Raw genomic sequence first — 19,856 nt, 5'->3', positions numbered from 1 at the left:
TTTTGTGTTTACAGTTTTATTTTTATAATAAGCATTCTAATTGCTCTGGAAGTTACTTTTGGGTATGGAGCATAGTGTCAAACAGGGATTTCCACAAGTGACAGCCATTTGGCCCAATCAACCTTTCTATAATGGAAAAATGCCTTTTTAAAATTATATGCATGCACGCTTAGTGGTGTCTGATTCTTTGCGAGCCCATGCACTGTAGCCCACCAGGCTCTTCAGTCCATGGGATTTCCCAGGCAAGAATACTGGAGTGGGTAGCCATTCCCTTCTCTAGGGGATCCTCCTCACCCAGGGATCAAACCCAGGTCTCCTGCATTGCAGGCAGATTCTTTACCACTGAGCCACCTGGTAAGATCTTTTTATTATTTACTAAAATGCTGAAATCTATTCTCTTTAACTGATCTGTTACTAAATGACTGTTTTAAGGACTACAGTCTTGTAATATGTTTTGATATTTGTAGGGCACGTCTTTCTTCATTGCCCTTCTTTAAATTTTTAGTTAGCTATTATTGTACATTTTTGTTTTTGAGTTTTATTTACCTGTTTTTAATTAGTAGAAGTAATTCAAAAGGCAAAAAAGTGTATGCAAAACAAAAGGAAACTTTCTTTCCTCCCAGACTTCTAGTACCCTAGTCTGAGCTGCAATTATTGCTGTCAGTTTTTCATATTCCCTTTCAGGAATAATATAAGTTATACAAAGATATGCATAAACTATATATACTACATTCCATGGGGTTGCAAAGAATCTGAAACAACTGAGCAACTAACACTATACCAATACATGTGCATATATTTCACACAAAAACTAACATGATGTAGATTGTTCTGTGCGAGTGTGTTCAGTCCCTTATTTCTGTTTGACTCTTTTTGACTACATGGACTGTAGCCCACTAGGCTCCTCTGTCCGTGGAATTTTCCAGGCAAGAACGCTGGAGTGGATTGCCATTTCCTTCTCCAGGGGATGCTTCCAACCAAGGGACTGAACCCATGTCTCCTGTGGCTCCTGAATTGGCAGGTGGATTCTTTAATACTGAGCCACCTGGGAAGTCCCTGAAAATTGTTCTGTACCTTGATTTAAAATTTTTAACAATATATCTTGGGTATCATTTCATATCAAGATATATAGGTCTACCTCAGTTCAGTTCACTTGCTTAGTTGTGTTAGACTGCAACCCCATGGACTGCAGCATGTCAGGCTTCCCTGTCCATCACCAAATCCCAGAGCTTGCTTAAACTCATGTCCATTGAGTCGATGATGCCATCCAACCATCTCATTCTGTTGTCCCCTTCTCCTCCTGCCTTCGATCTTTCTCAACATCAGAGTCTTTTCCAATGAGTCAGTTATTTGCCTCAGGTGACCAGAGTATTGGAGCTTCAGCTTTAGCATCAGTCCTTCCAGTAGATATTCAGGATTGATTTCCTTTAGGATTGACTGGTTTGATCTCCTTAGAGGGACTCTCAAGAGTCTTCTCCAATACTATAGTTCAAAAGCATCAATTCTTTGGCACTCAGCTTTCTTGATGGTCCAACTCTCACATGCATACATGACTACTGGAAAAACCATAGCTTTGTCTAGACAGACCTTTGTTGGCAAAGTAATGTCTCTGCTTTTTAATATGCTGTCTAGGTTTGTCATAGCTTTTCTTCCAAGAAGCAAGCATCTTTTAATTTCATGGTTACAGTCACCATCTGCAGTGATTCTGGAACCCAAGAAAATAAAATCTGTCACTGTTTCCATTGTTTCCCTTCTATTTGTCATGAAGTGATGGGACCAGATGCATGATCTTAGTTTTTTGAATGTTGAGTTTTAAGCCAGCTTTTTTCACTCTCTTCTTTCACTCTCATCAAGAGTCTTTTTAGTTCCTCTTCACTTTCTGCTGTAAGGGTGGTTTCATCTGCATATCTGAGGTTATTGATATTTCTCCTGGCAATCTTGATTCCAGCTTGTGTTTCATCCAACCCAGCATTTCGCGTTGGTGAACCTTATTCTTTCATTTCTCTGTGTTGTGAACTTACATATGCTAAATCCTATGAGGCTTTTCTGTTAATGTGAAAATTGGAGGATTATTTTTTACATTGTATACAGAAATTATCAAATTTATTCAGAAGTAGCTAGAATAGTAAAATAAACTTCCTTGAATCCATCACTCAGCTTCACCATTTATCAACAAATGGCTAATCTCATTTTATCTATAAACCAACTAGGTCTAACAGACATCTATGGATCAGGCCACCCAACTCCAATAGAATACATATTCTTCTCAAATGCACACAAAACATTTCCAGGATAGACTGTATATACATTAGACCATGAAACAAGTCCCAAAATTTTAAAGAAAACTAAAGTCCAAAATTCCTTGTGAATATAAGTGCAAAAATCCTCCGCAACACATTATTAAACCAAATCTACCAATACTTTTAAAATATCATACACCATAATCAAGTGAGATTTATCTCAGTAATGTAGGGATGATTAAAATATGAAAATTAGTACAGCTTAACATATTAATGAACAAAGGACAAAAATCATGTGATCATGTAATAGGTGAAGAAAAAGGGCTTGGCAAAATCCATTACCCATTCATGATAGACAAAACTGTCAGTAAACTAGCAACACAATGCAAGATCCTTAACTTAATGAATAACATTTAAGAAAAATGTATAATGTGGTGAAAGACTAAATGTTTTCCCTTTGAAATTAGGAACAAGTTAAGATGTCCACTCTTGCTATATTTATTTAACACTGTTGTCATTGTTCAGTTGCTCAGTCATGTCCGACTCTTTGTGACCCCATGGACTATAGCCAGAGGCTCCTCTGTCCATGGAATTTCCCAGGCAAGAATACTGGAGTGGGTTGCCATTTCCTTTTCCAGGAGATCTTCCTGACCCAGGGATTAAACCCATGTCTCCTGTGTTTTCGCATTGGCATGCAGATTCTTTACTGCTGAGTCATGGGGGGAAACCCATTTAACACTGTACTGGCAGCCAATGCAGTAAAGCAAAAAAAAAAAAAAAAAGGAATTAGAGGCATTTAGATTGGAAAGAAAGAAGTAATAATGTCTTTATTTGCTAATGATACAATCTTTTATGTAGAAAATCCTAAGGAATCTACTTAAAAGGTTCAGTTTAGTTCAGTTACTCAGTTGTGTCTGACTCTTTGCAACCCCATGGTCTGTAGCACGCTAGGCCTCCCTATCCATCGACAACTCCCGGAGTTTACTCAAACTCATGTCCATTGAGTCAGTGATGCCATCCAACTGTCTCATCGTCTGTCGTCCCCTTCTCCTGCCTTCAATCTTCCCAGCATCAGTGTCTTTTCCAATGAGTCAGCTCTTCAGTGTCTTTTCAAATGAGTCAGCTCTTCGCATCAGGTGGCCAAAGTATTGGAGTTTCAGCTTCAGCATCAGTCCTTCCAGTGAATATTCAGGACTGATTTCCTTGAGGATGGACTGGTTGGATCTCCTTGCAGTCCAAGAGACTCTCAAGAGTTTTCTCCAACACCATGGTTCAAAAGCATCAATTCTTTGATGCTCAGCTTTCGTTATGGTCCAACTCTCACATCCGTACATGAGTACTGAAAAAACCATAGCTTTGACTAGATGGACATTTGTTGGCAAAGTAATGTCTCTGCTTTTTAATATGCTGTCTAGGTTGATCATAACTTTTCTTCCAAGGAGCAAGCGTCTTTTAATACTAAAAACTTATTGAAACTAATAAACAAACACAGCAAGGTTATGAGATACAAGATCAATATTAAATAAAATAAGTTGTATTCCTTTATACTTCAATGAAAAATCTGCAAAGAAAATTAGGAAAGCTTTCATTCATGATAACATAAAAAGAATGAAATAACTTGGGGTAAATTTAACAAAAACGGCATAAGACTTGGACACTGAAAACTGAAAAATGTATTGTAAAAAAGCTGTAAAAATGTGAAAAATATATTGTAAAAAATTATAAAGTGAAAAATGCAAAAATTGTTACTGAGATAATTTTTAAATATCTAAATAAATGGATAAACATATAATATTTATAGATTGAAACAGTCACTTTTAAGGCTCTTCCAAATTTATCTATAGATCTAATTAAATCCCTATCAAAATCCCAACTGTCTGTTTTTGCAGAAATTGACAAGCTGATCCTAAAATACAGATGAAATTGCATAGCTCCCCTAATAGACAAATGAATCTTGGGTAAAAAGAAAAAACAAAGTTTGAGGACTCACACTTCAATTTCAAAACTTACCACAAAGCTATAGTAATCATGAAAGAGTGGTACCGGCATAAGGTTAGATATGTAGATCAATGGAAAACAATTGAGAATCCAGAAATAAACCTACGTATCTATGGAGACTCAACGTTTTATTGAAGTATAGTTGATTTACAATGTTAAGATATGTTAATTTCAGTATAGTGATTCAGTGTTTTTGCATATTATACTCCATTATAGGTTATCACAAATATTGGGCATAATTTCCTGTTGTTGTTGTGTTAAGTCACCAAGTTGTATCCAATGTTTCGTGACCCCAGGGACTGTAGCACACCAGGCTTCCCTGTCCTTCAAAATCTCCTGAGGTTTGCCTTAGCTTATGTCCATTGAGTCAGTGATGCCATCCAACCATCTCATCCTATGTCATCCTCTTCCTCTCCTGCCTTCAATCCTTCCCAGCATCAGGGTCTTTTCTAATCAATTGGCTCTTCTCATCAGGTGGCCGAACTATTGGAGCTTCAGCTTCAGCATCAGTCCTTCCAATGAATATTCAGGACTGATTTCCTTTAAGATTGACTGGTTTGATTTTCTTGCAGTCCAAGGGACTCTCAAGTGTCTTCTCCAACACCACAGTTCAAAAGCATCAATTCTTCGGCACTCAGCTTTCATTATGGTCCAACTCTCACATCCATACATAACTACTGGAAAAACCATAGCTTTGGCTATACAGGCCTTTGTCAGCAAAGTAATATCTCTGCTTTTTAATATGCTGTCTGGGTTGGTCATAACTTTTCTTCCAAGGGGCAAGCATCTTTTAATTTGGGGGCTGCATTCACCATCTGCAGGGATTTGGGAGCCCAGGAAAATAAAGTCTGTCACTGTTTCCATTGTTTCCCCATCTATTTGCCATGAAGTGATGGTACTGGATGCCATGATCTTAGTTTTTGTAATATTTAGTTTTAAACTGGCTTTTTCACTCTCCTTCTTCACCCTCATCAAGAGTTTCTTTAGTTCCTCCTTACTTTCTGCCTTTAGAGTGATATACAGTAAATCTTTGTTGCTTATCTGTGTTATGTATCATACTTTTTATCTGTTAATCCCGTTTAATCCCCCTCCCCTCTCCTTCCCTTTTGATAACTTTAAGCTAGTTTTCTATGAGTGAGTCTGTTTCTGTTTTGTAAATACCTTCATTTGTGTCATATTTTATATTCCACATTTAAGTGATAAATGGTATTTGTCTTTGTCTGATTTACTTCATTTAGTACAATAATCTCTAGGTTCATCCCTGTTGCTGCAAATGGCATTATTTCATTCTTTTTTACAGCTGAGAAATATTAAATGAGCCTGGTTCTGAGAAAAATTGAAGGCAAAAGGAGAAAGGGGCGACAGAGGATCAGATGGTTAGATGACATCACTGACTCAATGGACATGAGTTTGAACCAATTCTAGGAGGTAGTGGAGGACAAAGGAGCCTGGTGTGCTACAGTCCATGGGTCCCAAAGAGTCGGACATGATTTAGTGACTGAACAGCAACAATATTGCATGGTATATATGTACTACATCTTTTTTATCCATTCATCTGTCGATGGACATTTGGGTTGTTTCCATGCCTTGGGTTTTGTAAATAGTGCTGCAAAGAACATTGCAGTGCATGTATCTTTTAAAATTAAAGTTTTCATCTTTTCTCGATATATGCCCAAGAATGGGGTTGCTATATCATATGGTAGCTCTACTTTTAGTTTTTTAAAGGAACTTCCAAACTGTTTTCTATAGTGGCTGCACCAATGTACATTCCCACCAACAGTGTAAGAAGTGACCGTTTGACTTTTTACAAATGTCCCAAGACCAATTAATGGGGAAAGAATACTGGGACAACTGGATACCCACATGCAGAAGAAAGAGATTTGACCGCTTCTTCATACCATATGCAAATTTAAAGTAGATCGAAGATATAAATGTAAGAGCTAAAACTATGAAACCCTTAGAAGAAAATACAGGAGTAAATGTTTGTAACCTTGGATTACACAATGGTTTCTTAGGTATGACATCAAAAGCAACAAGCAAAAAAAAAAAAAGATAAAAGATTGGAGTTCATCACAATTTAAAACTTCTGTGCCTCAAAGACACCAACCCAAAAGTGAAAAGACAACTGATGGAATAGGAGAAAATAATTACAAATCATATATCTGATGAAAAGAATAGTATCCAGAACATATAAAGGACTTTTATAGCTCAATAATAAAAAGGCAAATAATCCAACTAAAAAATAATAATCCTGGGGTCCTTTAGGATTTGTATAGACATTTCTCCGAAGATGATGTATAAAGAAGTGACCAAAAAGCACATGAAAAGATGCTGAACATTATTCGCTTTGGAAAGGAAAGGATTAGTTGCTCAGTCATGTCCAACTCTTTGAGGCCCCATGGACTGTAGCCCACCAGACTCCCTGTCCATGGGATTCTCCAGGCAAGAATACTGGAGTGGGTTACCATTCCCTCCTCCAGGGGATCTTCCCCACCCAGGGATCAAACCTCACTCTCCCACATTGCAGGCAGATTCCTTACCATCTGAGCCACCAGGGAAGCCCATTAGCTATTGGGGGAATGCAAATCAAAATCACTGGTGACTTAGATGGTAAAGAATCTGCCTGCAATGCAGGAGACTTGGGTTCAATCCCTGGGTGGGGAAGATCCCTTGGAGAAGGGAATGGCTACCTACTCCAGTGTTCTTGCCTGGGGAATTCCATGGACAGAGGAGCCTGGTGGGCTACAGTCCATGGAGTCGCAAAGAGTCAGACACGACTGAGTGACTAACACTTGCACTTTTTCAGAATAGCTATAATCAGCAAGGCAGATAATAGCAAACATTGGCGAGGACATAGGGAAATTGGAAGTCTCATAAACTCTGATGGGAAAGAGTTACATCCAGTCTGAGATTTACAGCCACTTTGAAAAACAGTTTGGCCATTCCTCAGAACATTAAAAATGGAGTTACTCTGTGACTCAGCAATTCCTTCTAGGCATATACTCAAGAAAGATGAAAATATAAGTCCACACAAAGACTTGTATGTGAATGTTCACAGCAGCACTATTTCTAATAGCCCCAAATTGGAAGCCATTCAAATGTTCACCAATTGGTGAATGAATAAACAAAATGTAGTATACCCATATAATTGGAATGCTAGTCAGCAATTAAAAGAAGTACTCATACATGATACAACATGGGTAAAACTCAAAGTATTATGATAAATTAAAGAAGCCAAGCAAAAAAAGACTTACATGATTTAATTTATGTGAAATATCTAGGAAAGGCCTATTTGTAGGGCAGAAAGCACATTAGCAACTCTGGACTCCAACTTTGGGTGTTCCGCTAAACAAGTCAGAAAGTGCCTCACCTTTGAAGACCCAGCATCAGAAGTCACACAGCATTTTATGGCATAATCAGAGTCAAAGACCACCGGGAATCAAGGAGAGGGAAAATTTGGCCTACCTCTGATGGGAGGAATGTCAAAGAATTTCAGAACCATATTCTAAAACTGCCACATAAACTCACAGCCTATTTCTCAAAAGCAACAAAGGAAGCCAGAAGACACTGAAGTCACGTCTTGAATGTGTTGCAAGAAAATCTCTATTAACCTAGCAAGGATCACCATTTTATTGGTGATTTATCCCAATATTCAAGGGATATATAATTTATATTCAAATTTTTGTTTATTTATTTATGTCTTCACTGCGTTTTACTCTGGCTTTCTGGTGCTTTGCTCTGGCTTTCTCTAATTGCGGCAAGCAGGGGCTACTCTTTGTTGTTGTACATGGGCTTTTCATTTTGGTGGCTTCTCTTCTTGCAGAGTGCAGGCTTTCGTAGTTGTGGTACACATGTTGTGGACATGTGTGGTACATGTGTTGCCCTGCAGCATGTGGAATCTTGCCAGACCAGGGAGAGAACCCATGTACCCTGCATTGGCAGGCAGATTCTTAACCATTGGACCACCAGGGAAGTCCTACGTTAAAATTTTAAATGTCAAGTATCAGAGAAAAGTAAAGACCCACCAGTACCTATAGGCTAGCACAACCTTAGTTGTCAACCTGACCAGGACAGTATAAGAAAGGAAAATTAAAGTTACAGACCAATTGTATTACAAACATGGATTCAAAAAATCCTAAACAAAAGTTAATAAACCCAGTGGTACAATATATAAAAACAATTGCAAATATATTGTGATCTAATTGATTTATCTGAGGAGTACTAGATGAATTTAGTGCTTTTGAACTTGGTGTTGGAGAAGGCTCTTGAGAGCCCCTTGGACTGCAAGGAGATCCAACCAGTCCATCCTAAAAGAGATCAGTCCTGAATATTCATGGGAAGGACTGATGCTAAAGCTGAAACTCCAATACTTTGGCCACCTAATGTGAAGAACTGACTCATTGGAAAAGACCCTTATGCTGGGAAAGATTGAGGGCAAGAGGAGAAGGGGACGACAGAGGATGAGGTGGTTGGATGGCATCATCAACTTGATGGACATGAGTTTGAGCAAGCTTTGGATATAGTGAAGGACAGGGAAGCCTGGCGTGCTGCAGTCCATGTGGTCGCAAAGAGTTGGACGCAACTGAGCGACTGAACAACAAGATGAATTTAACTTTAGAAAATCAAATATGGTAATCTACTACAGTAACACATAAAAAGGTAAAATATCATTTAATAATCTCATTAGTTTCATACAAATATTTGTGAAAATTCAAAATCTGTTCCTAATAAAAAGTCATAGGAAATTGTGATTGCAAGGGACATCCTAATCCTGATAAAGCTCTACAGAAAATCTATAGTCACCATCATACTTGGTGATGAAACTCAGAAATCCTTGTTTAATATCAAGATAAGAAACAGTTAACAGGTATCACTACCTTTATTTAATATTCTACTAGAGATCCTGGCCAATATCCTTAGGAGAAAAATATGAAGTTTTAAGGTTGGAAAGGAATAAACAAAACTGTTATTATTTGTGTGTGTGCTAAGTCACTCAGTCATTTCTGACTCTTTTTGACCCCATAGACCATATCCCACCAGGCTCCTCTGTCCATGGGATTCTCCAGGCAAGAATACTGGAGTGGGTTGCCATTTCCTCCTCTAGGGGATCTTTGCGACCGAGGGATCAAACCCATGTCTCTTACGTCTGTCTCCTGCATTGGCAGGCGGATTCTTTACCACTAGAGCCATCTTGGAAGCCCCAGGTTATTATTTGAAGATTAAGTAAATGAATGACTTTACTAATGATAGTGGGAGCTGTATTTGTCACTGTTGGAGAGGGTATGACTATGACCATGTGAAGTCCCTCAGTTGTGTCCAACTCTGCAACACCATGGACTGTAACCGACCAGGCTCCTCTGTCCATGGGATTTTACAGGCAAGAGTACTGGAGTGGGTGGCCATTTCCTTCTCCAGGGGATCTTCCTGACTCAGGAATCAAACCCGAGTCTCCCGCATTGCAGGCAGACGCTTTACCACCTGCGCCACCAGGGAAGCCACCAGGGAGAGGGTAATTATAAATAAAAAGAAAAGGCTAGAATAAATCATGTGATACTGGATTAGAGTTGGAGACATTACTATAGGTTCATGTTTGCCTATAGAGACAGATGGATACATACAGAAATAATTACATATGTGCACGTATATTTGAATTAGTATATTTCCTCCTAAGAGGTCCTGGGAACAGTGACACCCCAGTAGCAATGAGCACACCCAGATCTTGGTTTCTAATTACCATTCTCTAGTGAAAGGAACCAAAGCCCTTTGGAGAAGGGATGATTCTAGGGCTGGGCCAGGGAAGATATAAGATGAGCCTGGAGCATCTTGTGGTTTCAGAAAGGAAGAAAGTGCTCAAAAAATGAAAGAATGAGAATAATGTCAAATGAATACAGGAGCTTCTAATGGCCAAACTGGAAGAATATAACCAATCAAATAAGTAAAGCAGTGGTGGAGTATACCTTAAATTATAAAATAAATATGCATGAGTCTATATTGATGATAATAAATGATTGAAAAATAAATAAATGGAAGAGTAGGGGCAAATCTTACATAAGAATTCCAAATCAATTATGTAGCTCTGTGATCTATTTTTCTGAATTTTTGTGCAAGGTTAGGTCTGCATCTAGATTCTTTTTCCTCCCCTCCTTTCTCCTCCTCTTCTTCTTCCTGCATGTGGATGTCTACTTGTTCCAGCCCCATTTGTTGAAAAAACCTTCTTTGCTCCATTTGATTGTCTTTGCTTCTTTGTCAAAGATCAATGGACTGTACTTGTGTGGATCTAATTCTGGGTTCTCTTTTCTATTCCAAAAGGAAGGTTTTAAAATGGCACTTCAAAAAAAAAATAAATAAAATAAAATAAAATAAAATGGCACTTCATTATGTACTAGTACACAGGAGGAGATGTCGTCATTAGATAAGACTTCATTATAACAGGAGAAAATATGGTCATATATGCATCTAGGTTGGTAGACTTGAGGGTGTGAGGATGAGGAATTTCTTTTCTGAATGCATCTCTCTTCTCAGTGAAAAAAGAAGTACCTGAGCATGAGGATCAGGAAGCAAAATGTAGCTTAGTAAGTGGGAAGATTAATTTCTAAGAAAACATAATAGAATAGCTAGGTAGTTTGAGCATCTGTTTGAGATTTTTGATCATTAATTTATCATTAATAATGATATTACATTAATTAATATATAATTATGTTTAGTGCTCTTGAACTATGGTGTTGGAGAAGACTCTTGAGAGTCCCTTGGACAGCAAGGAGATCCAACCAGTCCATCCTAAAGGAAATCAGTCCTGAATGTTCATTGGAAGGACTGACACTGAAGCTGAAACTCCAATACTTTGGCCACCTGATGGGAAGAGCTGACTCATTAGAAAAAACCCTGATGCTGGGAAAGATTGAAGGCGGGAGGAGAAGGGGATGACAGAGGATGAGCTAGTTGGATGGCATCACTGACACAATGGACATGAGTTTGAGTAAACTCTGGGAGTTGGTGATGGACAGGGAGGCCTGGCATGCTTCAGTCCATGGCGCCACAAAGAGTCAGACACAACTGAGTGACTGAACTGAACTGAATATATATAATTGATTAATTTAATTATATAAGTTAATTAATTAAATCACACAGAGCTGTGTGATTTTTCTCCTACATCATTCTGCTGCTTAGGGGCAGGCAAGGAACAGGTTGTCAGTGGGCTTTTCCCAAATGAGTGAGTGTAAGATAAGCCTGCAAATAGAAGTGTTTTGTTTTGTTTTTTTTTTTTCTAATCATCTCACGCAACCTCAGTATAGAGCCTGGTTGATAAGTTCAGGGTGCTTAATGATGCTCCCATGTTATCACTCTTCTATTCTTCGTCTCTTTTGGAAAGCTCAGGCAGTCATATGATGCCAGCTGCCATCTTTGCTTAATGCTCTAATCAACTGTGCCCCTGGTCCTGCCTGCTCATCCAGTGAAGATTTTAACACTTGAACCACTATTTTCCTCTCCACTATAGGAAACTCATTGCCCAAATTGTGCAAAAGACTGAAGGGAAGCAGTGCCCTCAGCAGACATCCAGATTTCAAGTACTAGTGTCAGAAGGTACAAGGAATTCTTCCTGAAGCAACTAAAATAATTTTAAATAAATGAATTTTAAATAATTTAAAATAAATGAGCCTTTAGTGAAAAACCTAAGTAGCTATCTGAGCAATTTTACCAAAAGAACACATATTTTGAGCTTTATCTAGGCTCAAACCCCTATACTGTAGATACAAGGCAGCTTTTATTTTCTGGAGACAGGCCACATTTTGCTTCTTGATCCTAATTGTCTTAGTGCTCAACCTTATATCTCATTTATACTTTCAGATTATATTTAAGAATCAAGCAAGCCGGCCATATAACATCTACCCTCATGGAATCACTGATGTCAGTCCTTTGCACTCAGGGAGATTTCCAAAAGGTAAGCTTTACCTCAACTTTCTAGGTCTTACTTACCTGTAGATACAGATTAGGACAGGCCTCAACAACAACAACTACAATCATGCACATGTATCACCCCATCCTTAATTCTCTTAAGTTTTATTTTATTTAAAAATATGTCTTCATTTTACCTTCACTCTTTTATTTGTAAAATAATTATTAATTTTTTATTACAAATTATGTATTTGTAAAATAATTATTTAATTATTTTATAAATTATTTATTTGCTTGGCTGTGCTGGGTCTTCATTGCTCCCTGCAAGCTTTCTCTAGTTGCAGAGAGCGAGCTACTCTAGTTGTGGTGTGTGGGCTTCTCACTGCAGTGGCTTCTCTTGTTACAGAGCATGGGCTCTAGGGCACATGGGCTCAGTAGTTGGGATGCAGGGGCTTAGTTGCTCCATGGCATGTGGAATCTTCCAGGGACCAGGGATCGAATCTGTGTCCCCTGCATTGGCAGGTGGATTCTTAACCACTGGACCACCAGGGAAGTCCTTGCCTTCACTTTGGAAGGATACTTTTGCTGGACATAGAATTCTGGGTTGGAAAGCCTTCATTTTTAAGCATTTCTGCTTTAGATTTTTGGCAGTTACCTCTGTATCTCAAAAAAAAATCATTTATTTGCTACTCCTTTGTTTAACAACTTTATATATTTATATAAAGTTATTTATATAAATATATATTTATAGTTACAACATTATATATTTAATTTTGTGTTAAATAAGGATTTAGCATTATACCTCTTCCTATTCCAGTTGTTTTAGACTTTTATCACTGTTTTTAGTTCCTCAATTGGCAGAACGTTAATAATATGCTAAATACCTGCTTTTTATATCTTTATGATATTACACTAAGAGTACTAACAACTGTTCCCTTTGTTATTTCCTCTCATCTATTCTTCCATTTCTCAACTGCTACCAGCCATACCTTTACTTTTATAAAACTAAAACTGATAACATTTACATTTTGTTCTTTAATTTTAAATAACTCCTTGCTTTTTCTATATATTTATTTTAAACTTTAAAAGTCAAAACCCAGCATTTATATTATTGTAGTATGTGTTTCTTATTATAAGAATATGAGTTTACTGCAGAACTAGGTGGTGTGCTATGGTTATTCTTTTGTCTACAGTTCCAATGATTTTACTGTTACAGTCAAATGGATTATCCTTCTTTATTCTCTACCAGTAGTTCAAAATCATGGTGAATTTTAGCTTGCAGTATATTGAAGTGAAGTTGCTCAGTCGTGTCTGACGCTTTACAACCCCATGGACTGTAGCCTACCAGGCTCCTGTAAAATCCTATGGGATTTTCCAGGCAAGAGTATTGGGGTGGGTTGCCATTTCTTTCTCTAGAGGATCTTTCTGACCCAGGTATAACCGAGGTCTCCCACATTGTAGGCAAACGCTTTACTGACCGAGTCACCAGGGAAGTCTCAATATATGCAGTATATTAAGACCATGTTAATCTTATACATTTTGCGTTTGTATTCCTGAAGAAAGACTTTCCTTTATCAAGAGAAGAAATATATGACTTTTCACCATATCCCTTAGGTCTTCCAGCTTCTTAATCATGCTATTTACTAGTATCTGATCATTTTTTCTTCTAAAGATGTTCTTGTTGTTCACCAGCTTACTGTTCTAATATGGATGATATGCTTGCTAGGCCTGCTACAAAGCTGTCATCTCTGGATTTCTTTATTTGGACTTGTAGGCTAGTGCCTCTCTTAGCTTGTACATTTCTGGATTGTTATTGTTATTTTTTTTGTTTTTCTGGAAGTAGATCTTCAATATACTTCTGAGTGCATTTAATATACAGGGGATAAACTCTATGAGTCCTTCAGTATGATATGATGAATAGCTAGTCTGGTTGTAAATAACTTTCAATCCTCTGTTTTCTAATCCTCATGGTTGCTGGTCAAAATTCAAATGCAAAATTGATTTGCATTCCTTTAAGGGAGAAGGGCACAGAAACAGAATTCTGGGTAGATATTGAATGTGCACGCTGAAATTTGGGGGCATCCACAAATCTAGTGCCTAGTAACTTGCTTTTTATGTGGAGAACTCTGCAGAAGAGAGGGTAAGAGTGAGGCAGCTTGCTCTTCCTGTTTGATCTCCCAAGGATGCATGTTTTTTTTTGTTTGTTTTGTTTTGTTTTCTGTAAGAAGTAGATATGGCTGCAAGTAGCTGACTTTGTCTCTTTTTGAAGATACCCTGTCTGAGAAGGCAGTGTGGGTGAAGCCAGAAATAATAGGCTTTTGGATATATCACTGGGGTGTAACCAGAGCTGGTTGAGGAGAGGAGGGCTACAAAAGAATGGGTGAAATAAGCCTCTCTCATGGCATGGAAGTGCCCAGTGCTAGGGTTCCTGATGGTCACTCCAAGGAAAGGATATGCCTCCCATAAGAGAAGACCATCATTCAGGCACCTGGCACACAAAAAGCGTTGGTGACCAAACTGTAGAGAAAGTACTCACACAGCAGGATATATTAAGAAACAATCTATTTTCCCTTTCCTCTAATACACACCTACCCTCACTCCCTATTATATATGTTTAGGGAATGGTTATAGACTAGATACTCAGATATTAAACATATTCAAAAGTGAGTTTTGATTATGAAAATCAGACAGTCCTTGTTCTGAGGACCCATTAGCCCAACAGTTCAGGTCAGTCACTCAGTCATATCTGACTCTTTGCAACCCCATGAACCACAGCACACCAGGCCTCCCGGTTCATCACCAACTCCCAGAGTTTACCCAAACTCATGTCCATTGAGTTGGTGATGCCATCCAACCATCTCATCCTCTGTCATCCCCTTCACCTCCTGCCCTCAATCTTTCCCAGCGTCAGGGTCTTTTCCAATGAGTCAGCTCTTCACATCAGGTGGCCAAAGTATTAGAGTTTCAGCTTCAGTGTCAGTCCTTCCAATGAACATTCAGGACTGATGTCCTTTAGGATGGACTGGTTGGATCTCCTTGCAGTCCAAGGGACTCGCAAGAGTCTTCTCCAACACCACAGTTCAAAAGCATCAATTCTTTTGTGCTCAGCCTTCTTTATAGTCCAGCTCTCACATACATACATGACCATTGGCAAAACCATAGCCTTGACTAGACAGACCTTTGTTGATAGTAGCCCAACAGCATATTTCAATTACTGCTTCCATTCCTCACAGACATCAGATGCCACAAGTCTTGATACCACATGTGAGTTAAAACTTCATTGCCCAGTCCTGTGGCATCAATTCAGGCCAATCTGGCTTTGATGTGTCTTTCTTTATATGGCACTTGAGTTTTTCTTCCTTCTTGATGCATTTTCAGTTATACATTTAAAATCTTTCAAACTATCATATATTATTTCTTTGTATTTGTCAGAGTGGGGAGACCTGCCCATTTCAACTCAAACTAACATGCTAGCAGAAATTTCCTGTATCTATTTTTATTATAAAAAGTTGCATGATTCTTAAACTTATAAAAGGTGGCAAATTTAGTTTTCACTTGCTGGGAAACTTCATATGTACATATAAATTGGTAGAGCCATTGCAATAATGACATAATTACCAATATATGTCTTGTTATACTTCTAATCAAGCTATTTTGGGGTTGGGTGTGGGTAGGTGTGAAACATTTGAAAGACATGCCAATTCTGCCAGGAGAAGTGTTCAAGTATAAATGGACAGTGACTGTAGAAGATGGGCCAACTAAATCAGATCCTCGGTGTCTGACCCGATATTACTCGAGTTTCATTAACTTAGAGAAAGATCTAGCTTCAGGACTCATTGGCCCCCTCCTCATCTGTTACAAAGAATCTGTAGATCAAAGAGGAAACCAGGTGAGTTTATCTTTTTTCCAAGTGCTGAGTCTGAAGCTGAAATAGAATGAAGAGGCATATGCATTTCCAAGTAATATCTCCTATATTCTGCTGTCAGTGGATGTTAGCCTAAAGCCTGCGGAAAATATAGGAGTCTGCAATATTGAGCAGTAAAAGAAGTGAGCTGGATTTATGATAGCTTTTATTGACTTCGGTGTAATAAACTTGCCTGCTGGATGGACAGGACAGCCTGGGCCCTAGATTATTTCTATAACACTCATTCTTAGCCTAAAATTTCTCTCTCAAAGTGATCTTGCCCATTTTTACATGATCAGTTACCACCTACTTTTAGATTACTTTTAGATTACCTGCAAATCTGTATGACTGCCTAGACGTCTCCCCTGGATATCTCATTGTGATTGACTCAAAACACCTCTAAATGAACACATCTAGCACAGTGCATGGCATTTAGTAGTAAAACAAATATTTGTTGAGCAAAAATGAAGTGAAGTGGAAGTCACTCAGTCGTGTCCAACTCTTTGTGACAACATGGATTTCATGTAATTCTCCAGGCCAGAATACTGAAGTAAGTACCATTTCCCTTCTCCAGGGGATCTTCCCAACCCAGGGATCGAACCCAGGTCTCCTACATTGCAGGCAGATTCTTTACCAACTGGGCTATTAGGGAAGCCTGAGTAAAATTGAGGAAACATATAAAATACTTCAGAATATGCTTAGAATTTCGACCACTTCTGCTCTTTTAGAAAAATAAACTTAAATACTCTGAATTTAATAAGCTTCAGTTCAGTTCAGTCACTCAATCACGTCTGACTGTTTGTGACCCCATGGACTATGGCATGCCAGGCCTCCTGTCCATCACTAACTCCCGGAGCTTACTCAAACTCATGTCCATCGAGTTGGTGATGCCATCCAACCATCTCATCCTCTGTCGTCCCCTTCTCTTCTCACCTTCAATCTTTCCCAGAATCAGGGTCTTTTCAAATGAGTCAGTTCTTCACATCAGGTGGCCAAAATTTTGGAGTTTCAGCTTCAGCATCAGTCCCTCCAATGAATATTTAGGACTGATTTCCTTTAGGATGGACTGGTTGGCTCTCCTTGCAGTCCAAGGGACTCTCAAGAGTCTTCTCCAACACCACAGTTCAAACGCATCAATTCTCTGGCACTCAGCTTTCTTTATAGTCCAACTCTCACATCCATACATGACCACTGGAAAAACCATAGCCTTGACTAGATGGACTTTTGTTGGCAAAGTAATGTCTCTGCTTTTTAACATGCTGTCTAGGTTGGTCATACCTTTTCTTCCAAGTAGCATGTATCTTTTAATAAGCTTAATTCTTCAAAATAATTCATTGCCATATTGCTGAGGCTTGACTGTGTGTCTGTTTGGTTATTTATGATATATAGGATTCCTTCTAGTCTGAAAAGGTCAGTCTTCATTCCAATCCAAAGAAAGGCAATGCCAAAGAATGTTCAAACTACTGCACAACTGCACTCATCTCACACGCTAGCAAAGTAATGCTCAAAATTCTCCAAGCAAGGCTTCAAAAGTATGTGAACTGAGAACTTCCAGATGCTCAAGCTGGATTTAGAAAGGGCAGAGGAAACAGAGATCAAATTGCCAACAGCCGTTGGATCATAGAAAAAGCAAGAGAATCCTGGAAAAACATCTACTTCATTTTTATTGACTATGCCAAAGCTTTTGACTGTGTGGATTACAACAAACTGTGGCAAACTCTTTGAGAGATGGGAATACCAGATCATCTTACCTGCATCCTGAGAAATCTGTATGCAGGTCAAGAAGCAACAGTTAGAACTGGACATGGAACACCAGACTGGCTCTAAATTTGTCAAGGCTATGTGTTGTCACCCTGCTCATTTAACTTATATGCAGAGTACATCATGAGAAACGCTGGGATGGATGAAGCACAAGATGGAATCAAGATTGCCAGGAGAAATATCAATAATGTCAGATATGCAAATGATACCACCCTAATGGCAGAAAGGGAAGAAGAACTAAAGAGCCTCTTGATGAAGTTGAAAGAGGAGAGTGAAAAAGCTGGCTGAAAACTCAAAATTCAAAAAACTAAGATCTTGGCATCGAGTCCTATCACTTCATGACGAATAGATGGGAAAAAAGTAGAAACAGTGGCAGACTCTATTTTCTTATGCTCCAAAATCACAGCAGATGGTGACTGCAGCCATGAAATTAGAAGACGCTTGCTCCTTGGAAGAAAGGCTATGACCAACCTAGACAGCATATTAAAAAGCAGAGACATTACTTTGCCAACAAAGGCCTGTCTAGTCAAAGCTATGGCTTTTCCAGTAGTAATGCATGGATGTGAGAGTTGAACCATAAAGAAAGCTGAATGCCAGAGAATTGATGCTTTTGAACTGTGGTTCAAAGAAGAAGACTCTTGAGAGTCCCTTGGACTGCAAGGAGATCCAATCAGTCCATCTTAACAGAAATTAGTCCTGAGTATTCATTGGAAAGACTGAGGCTGAAACTGAAACTCAAATACTCTGGCAACTTGATGCAAAGAACTGACTCATTTGAAAAGACCCTGATGCTGGGAAAGACTGAAGGCAGGAGGAGAAGGGGACGACAGAGGATGAGATGGTTGGATGGCATCACCAACTCGATGGACATGAGTTTGAGTAAACTCCGGGAGTTGGTGATGGACCGGGAAGCCTGATGTGCTGCAGTCCATGGGGTTGCAAAGAGTCAGACATGACTGAGCAACTGAACTGACTGATTAGTCTGAAAACATTTCATGAACTTTAATACAGACAAAACATTTGGCACACAAACCCAGAGCAGCATACATTTGGACAAGTACCTTTCCTAACTAATTTTTGCTAATTATAGTTTTCCCATCAGTTTTTGGAAGAGGATGGAAACATACCTATATTTTCCTATCTTTTCCCCTCAGCATTTTCATTTCTGTAGTAAGGAGTATACAAAATGAAATTTATATGTGTTAGTGAAGTTTATACATTAAATCTTAACAGATTTAATTAGCAAGCGACAGCTTGTAACCTTGGTTCAGATACAAACAGCTCCTCTCGAAAAAAAAAAAAAAACTTTAAAATTTGTAAACATAAAACTTAAAAGTATTTGTGTTAGTAAACATTTATGATTCATCTTAACTTTGTTATTTAAATTTATGTTTTCTATTTTTAATTTTTTATAGTTAGCTTTGTGGAAGGACAGTTGCTAGATAAAAGTTTAGGAAGACATTCATCTTACTTGATTTGACTAAATTGTTTAAGAAAGACCTTGAATAATCACTTGGGTCTTTAAAGAGTGAAAATCCTCTAATCTGAACATGGAGAGAATGAGGCTACAGACTCCATGAAAAGTATCAGCCAGCATATGACCTTGGGTCCAGAAGAAACTAAGTTTAATGGGTCCAGTCACCTCTTGCCCTGAGGACACATTTGCTTTAAACATACATTCACTGCTCATAGCATCCACTCCCACTCCTAGGCCCTGGGACATGCCATAATAGTGACCCTTGGGGAAAAATGGCATTGATCCAGAGGATTATGGATGTATCATACATGCCATCACTTCTATCACAGGCTGCTAATTTCTACCTGATAATACTAGTAACATTTCTTTCTTTCTTTCAATGCATGTAATTAACAGATGATGTCAGACAAGAGAAATGTCATCCTGTTTTCTGTATTTGATGAAAACAAAAGTTGGTACCTCACAGAGAATATTCAACGCTTCCTCCCCAGTGGAGTACAGCCCCAGGATCCAGAGTTCCAAGTCTCCAATGTCATGCACAGTAAGTGATCCAGCATTTGAGTCCAAAGTGTAATGGATAAAG

At 38.5% G+C, this 19,856-nt stretch overlaps 1 protein-coding gene across 3 annotated transcripts in view; it reads left to right on the top strand.

Moving 5' to 3' along the window:
- F8 (coagulation factor VIII) overlaps positions 1-19,856 on the top strand; it is a 137,569-nt gene that overhangs the window by 39,969 nt on the left and 77,744 nt on the right. For all 3 annotated transcript variants that reach the window (XR_006058215.2, XM_042241550.2, NM_001172550.1), the window contains 3 exon segments: positions 12,084-12,177; positions 15,806-16,020; positions 19,670-19,814. Coding sequence is in view for 2 of the 3 variants with exons in the window: in XM_042241550.2 (XP_042097484.1) it covers positions 12,084-12,177; positions 15,806-16,020; positions 19,670-19,814 (454 nt within the window). In the remaining variant the exon portion in view is untranslated.

Source organism: Ovis aries, chromosome X (genome assembly GCF_016772045.2).
Source record: "Ovis aries strain OAR_USU_Benz2616 breed Rambouillet chromosome X, ARS-UI_Ramb_v3.0, whole genome shotgun sequence".
Taxonomy (NCBI): Eukaryota; Metazoa; Chordata; class Mammalia; order Artiodactyla; family Bovidae; genus Ovis; species Ovis aries.
Note: the sequence above shows the minus strand (reverse complement) of the source record. Positions and strands in the feature narration are given on the sequence as shown.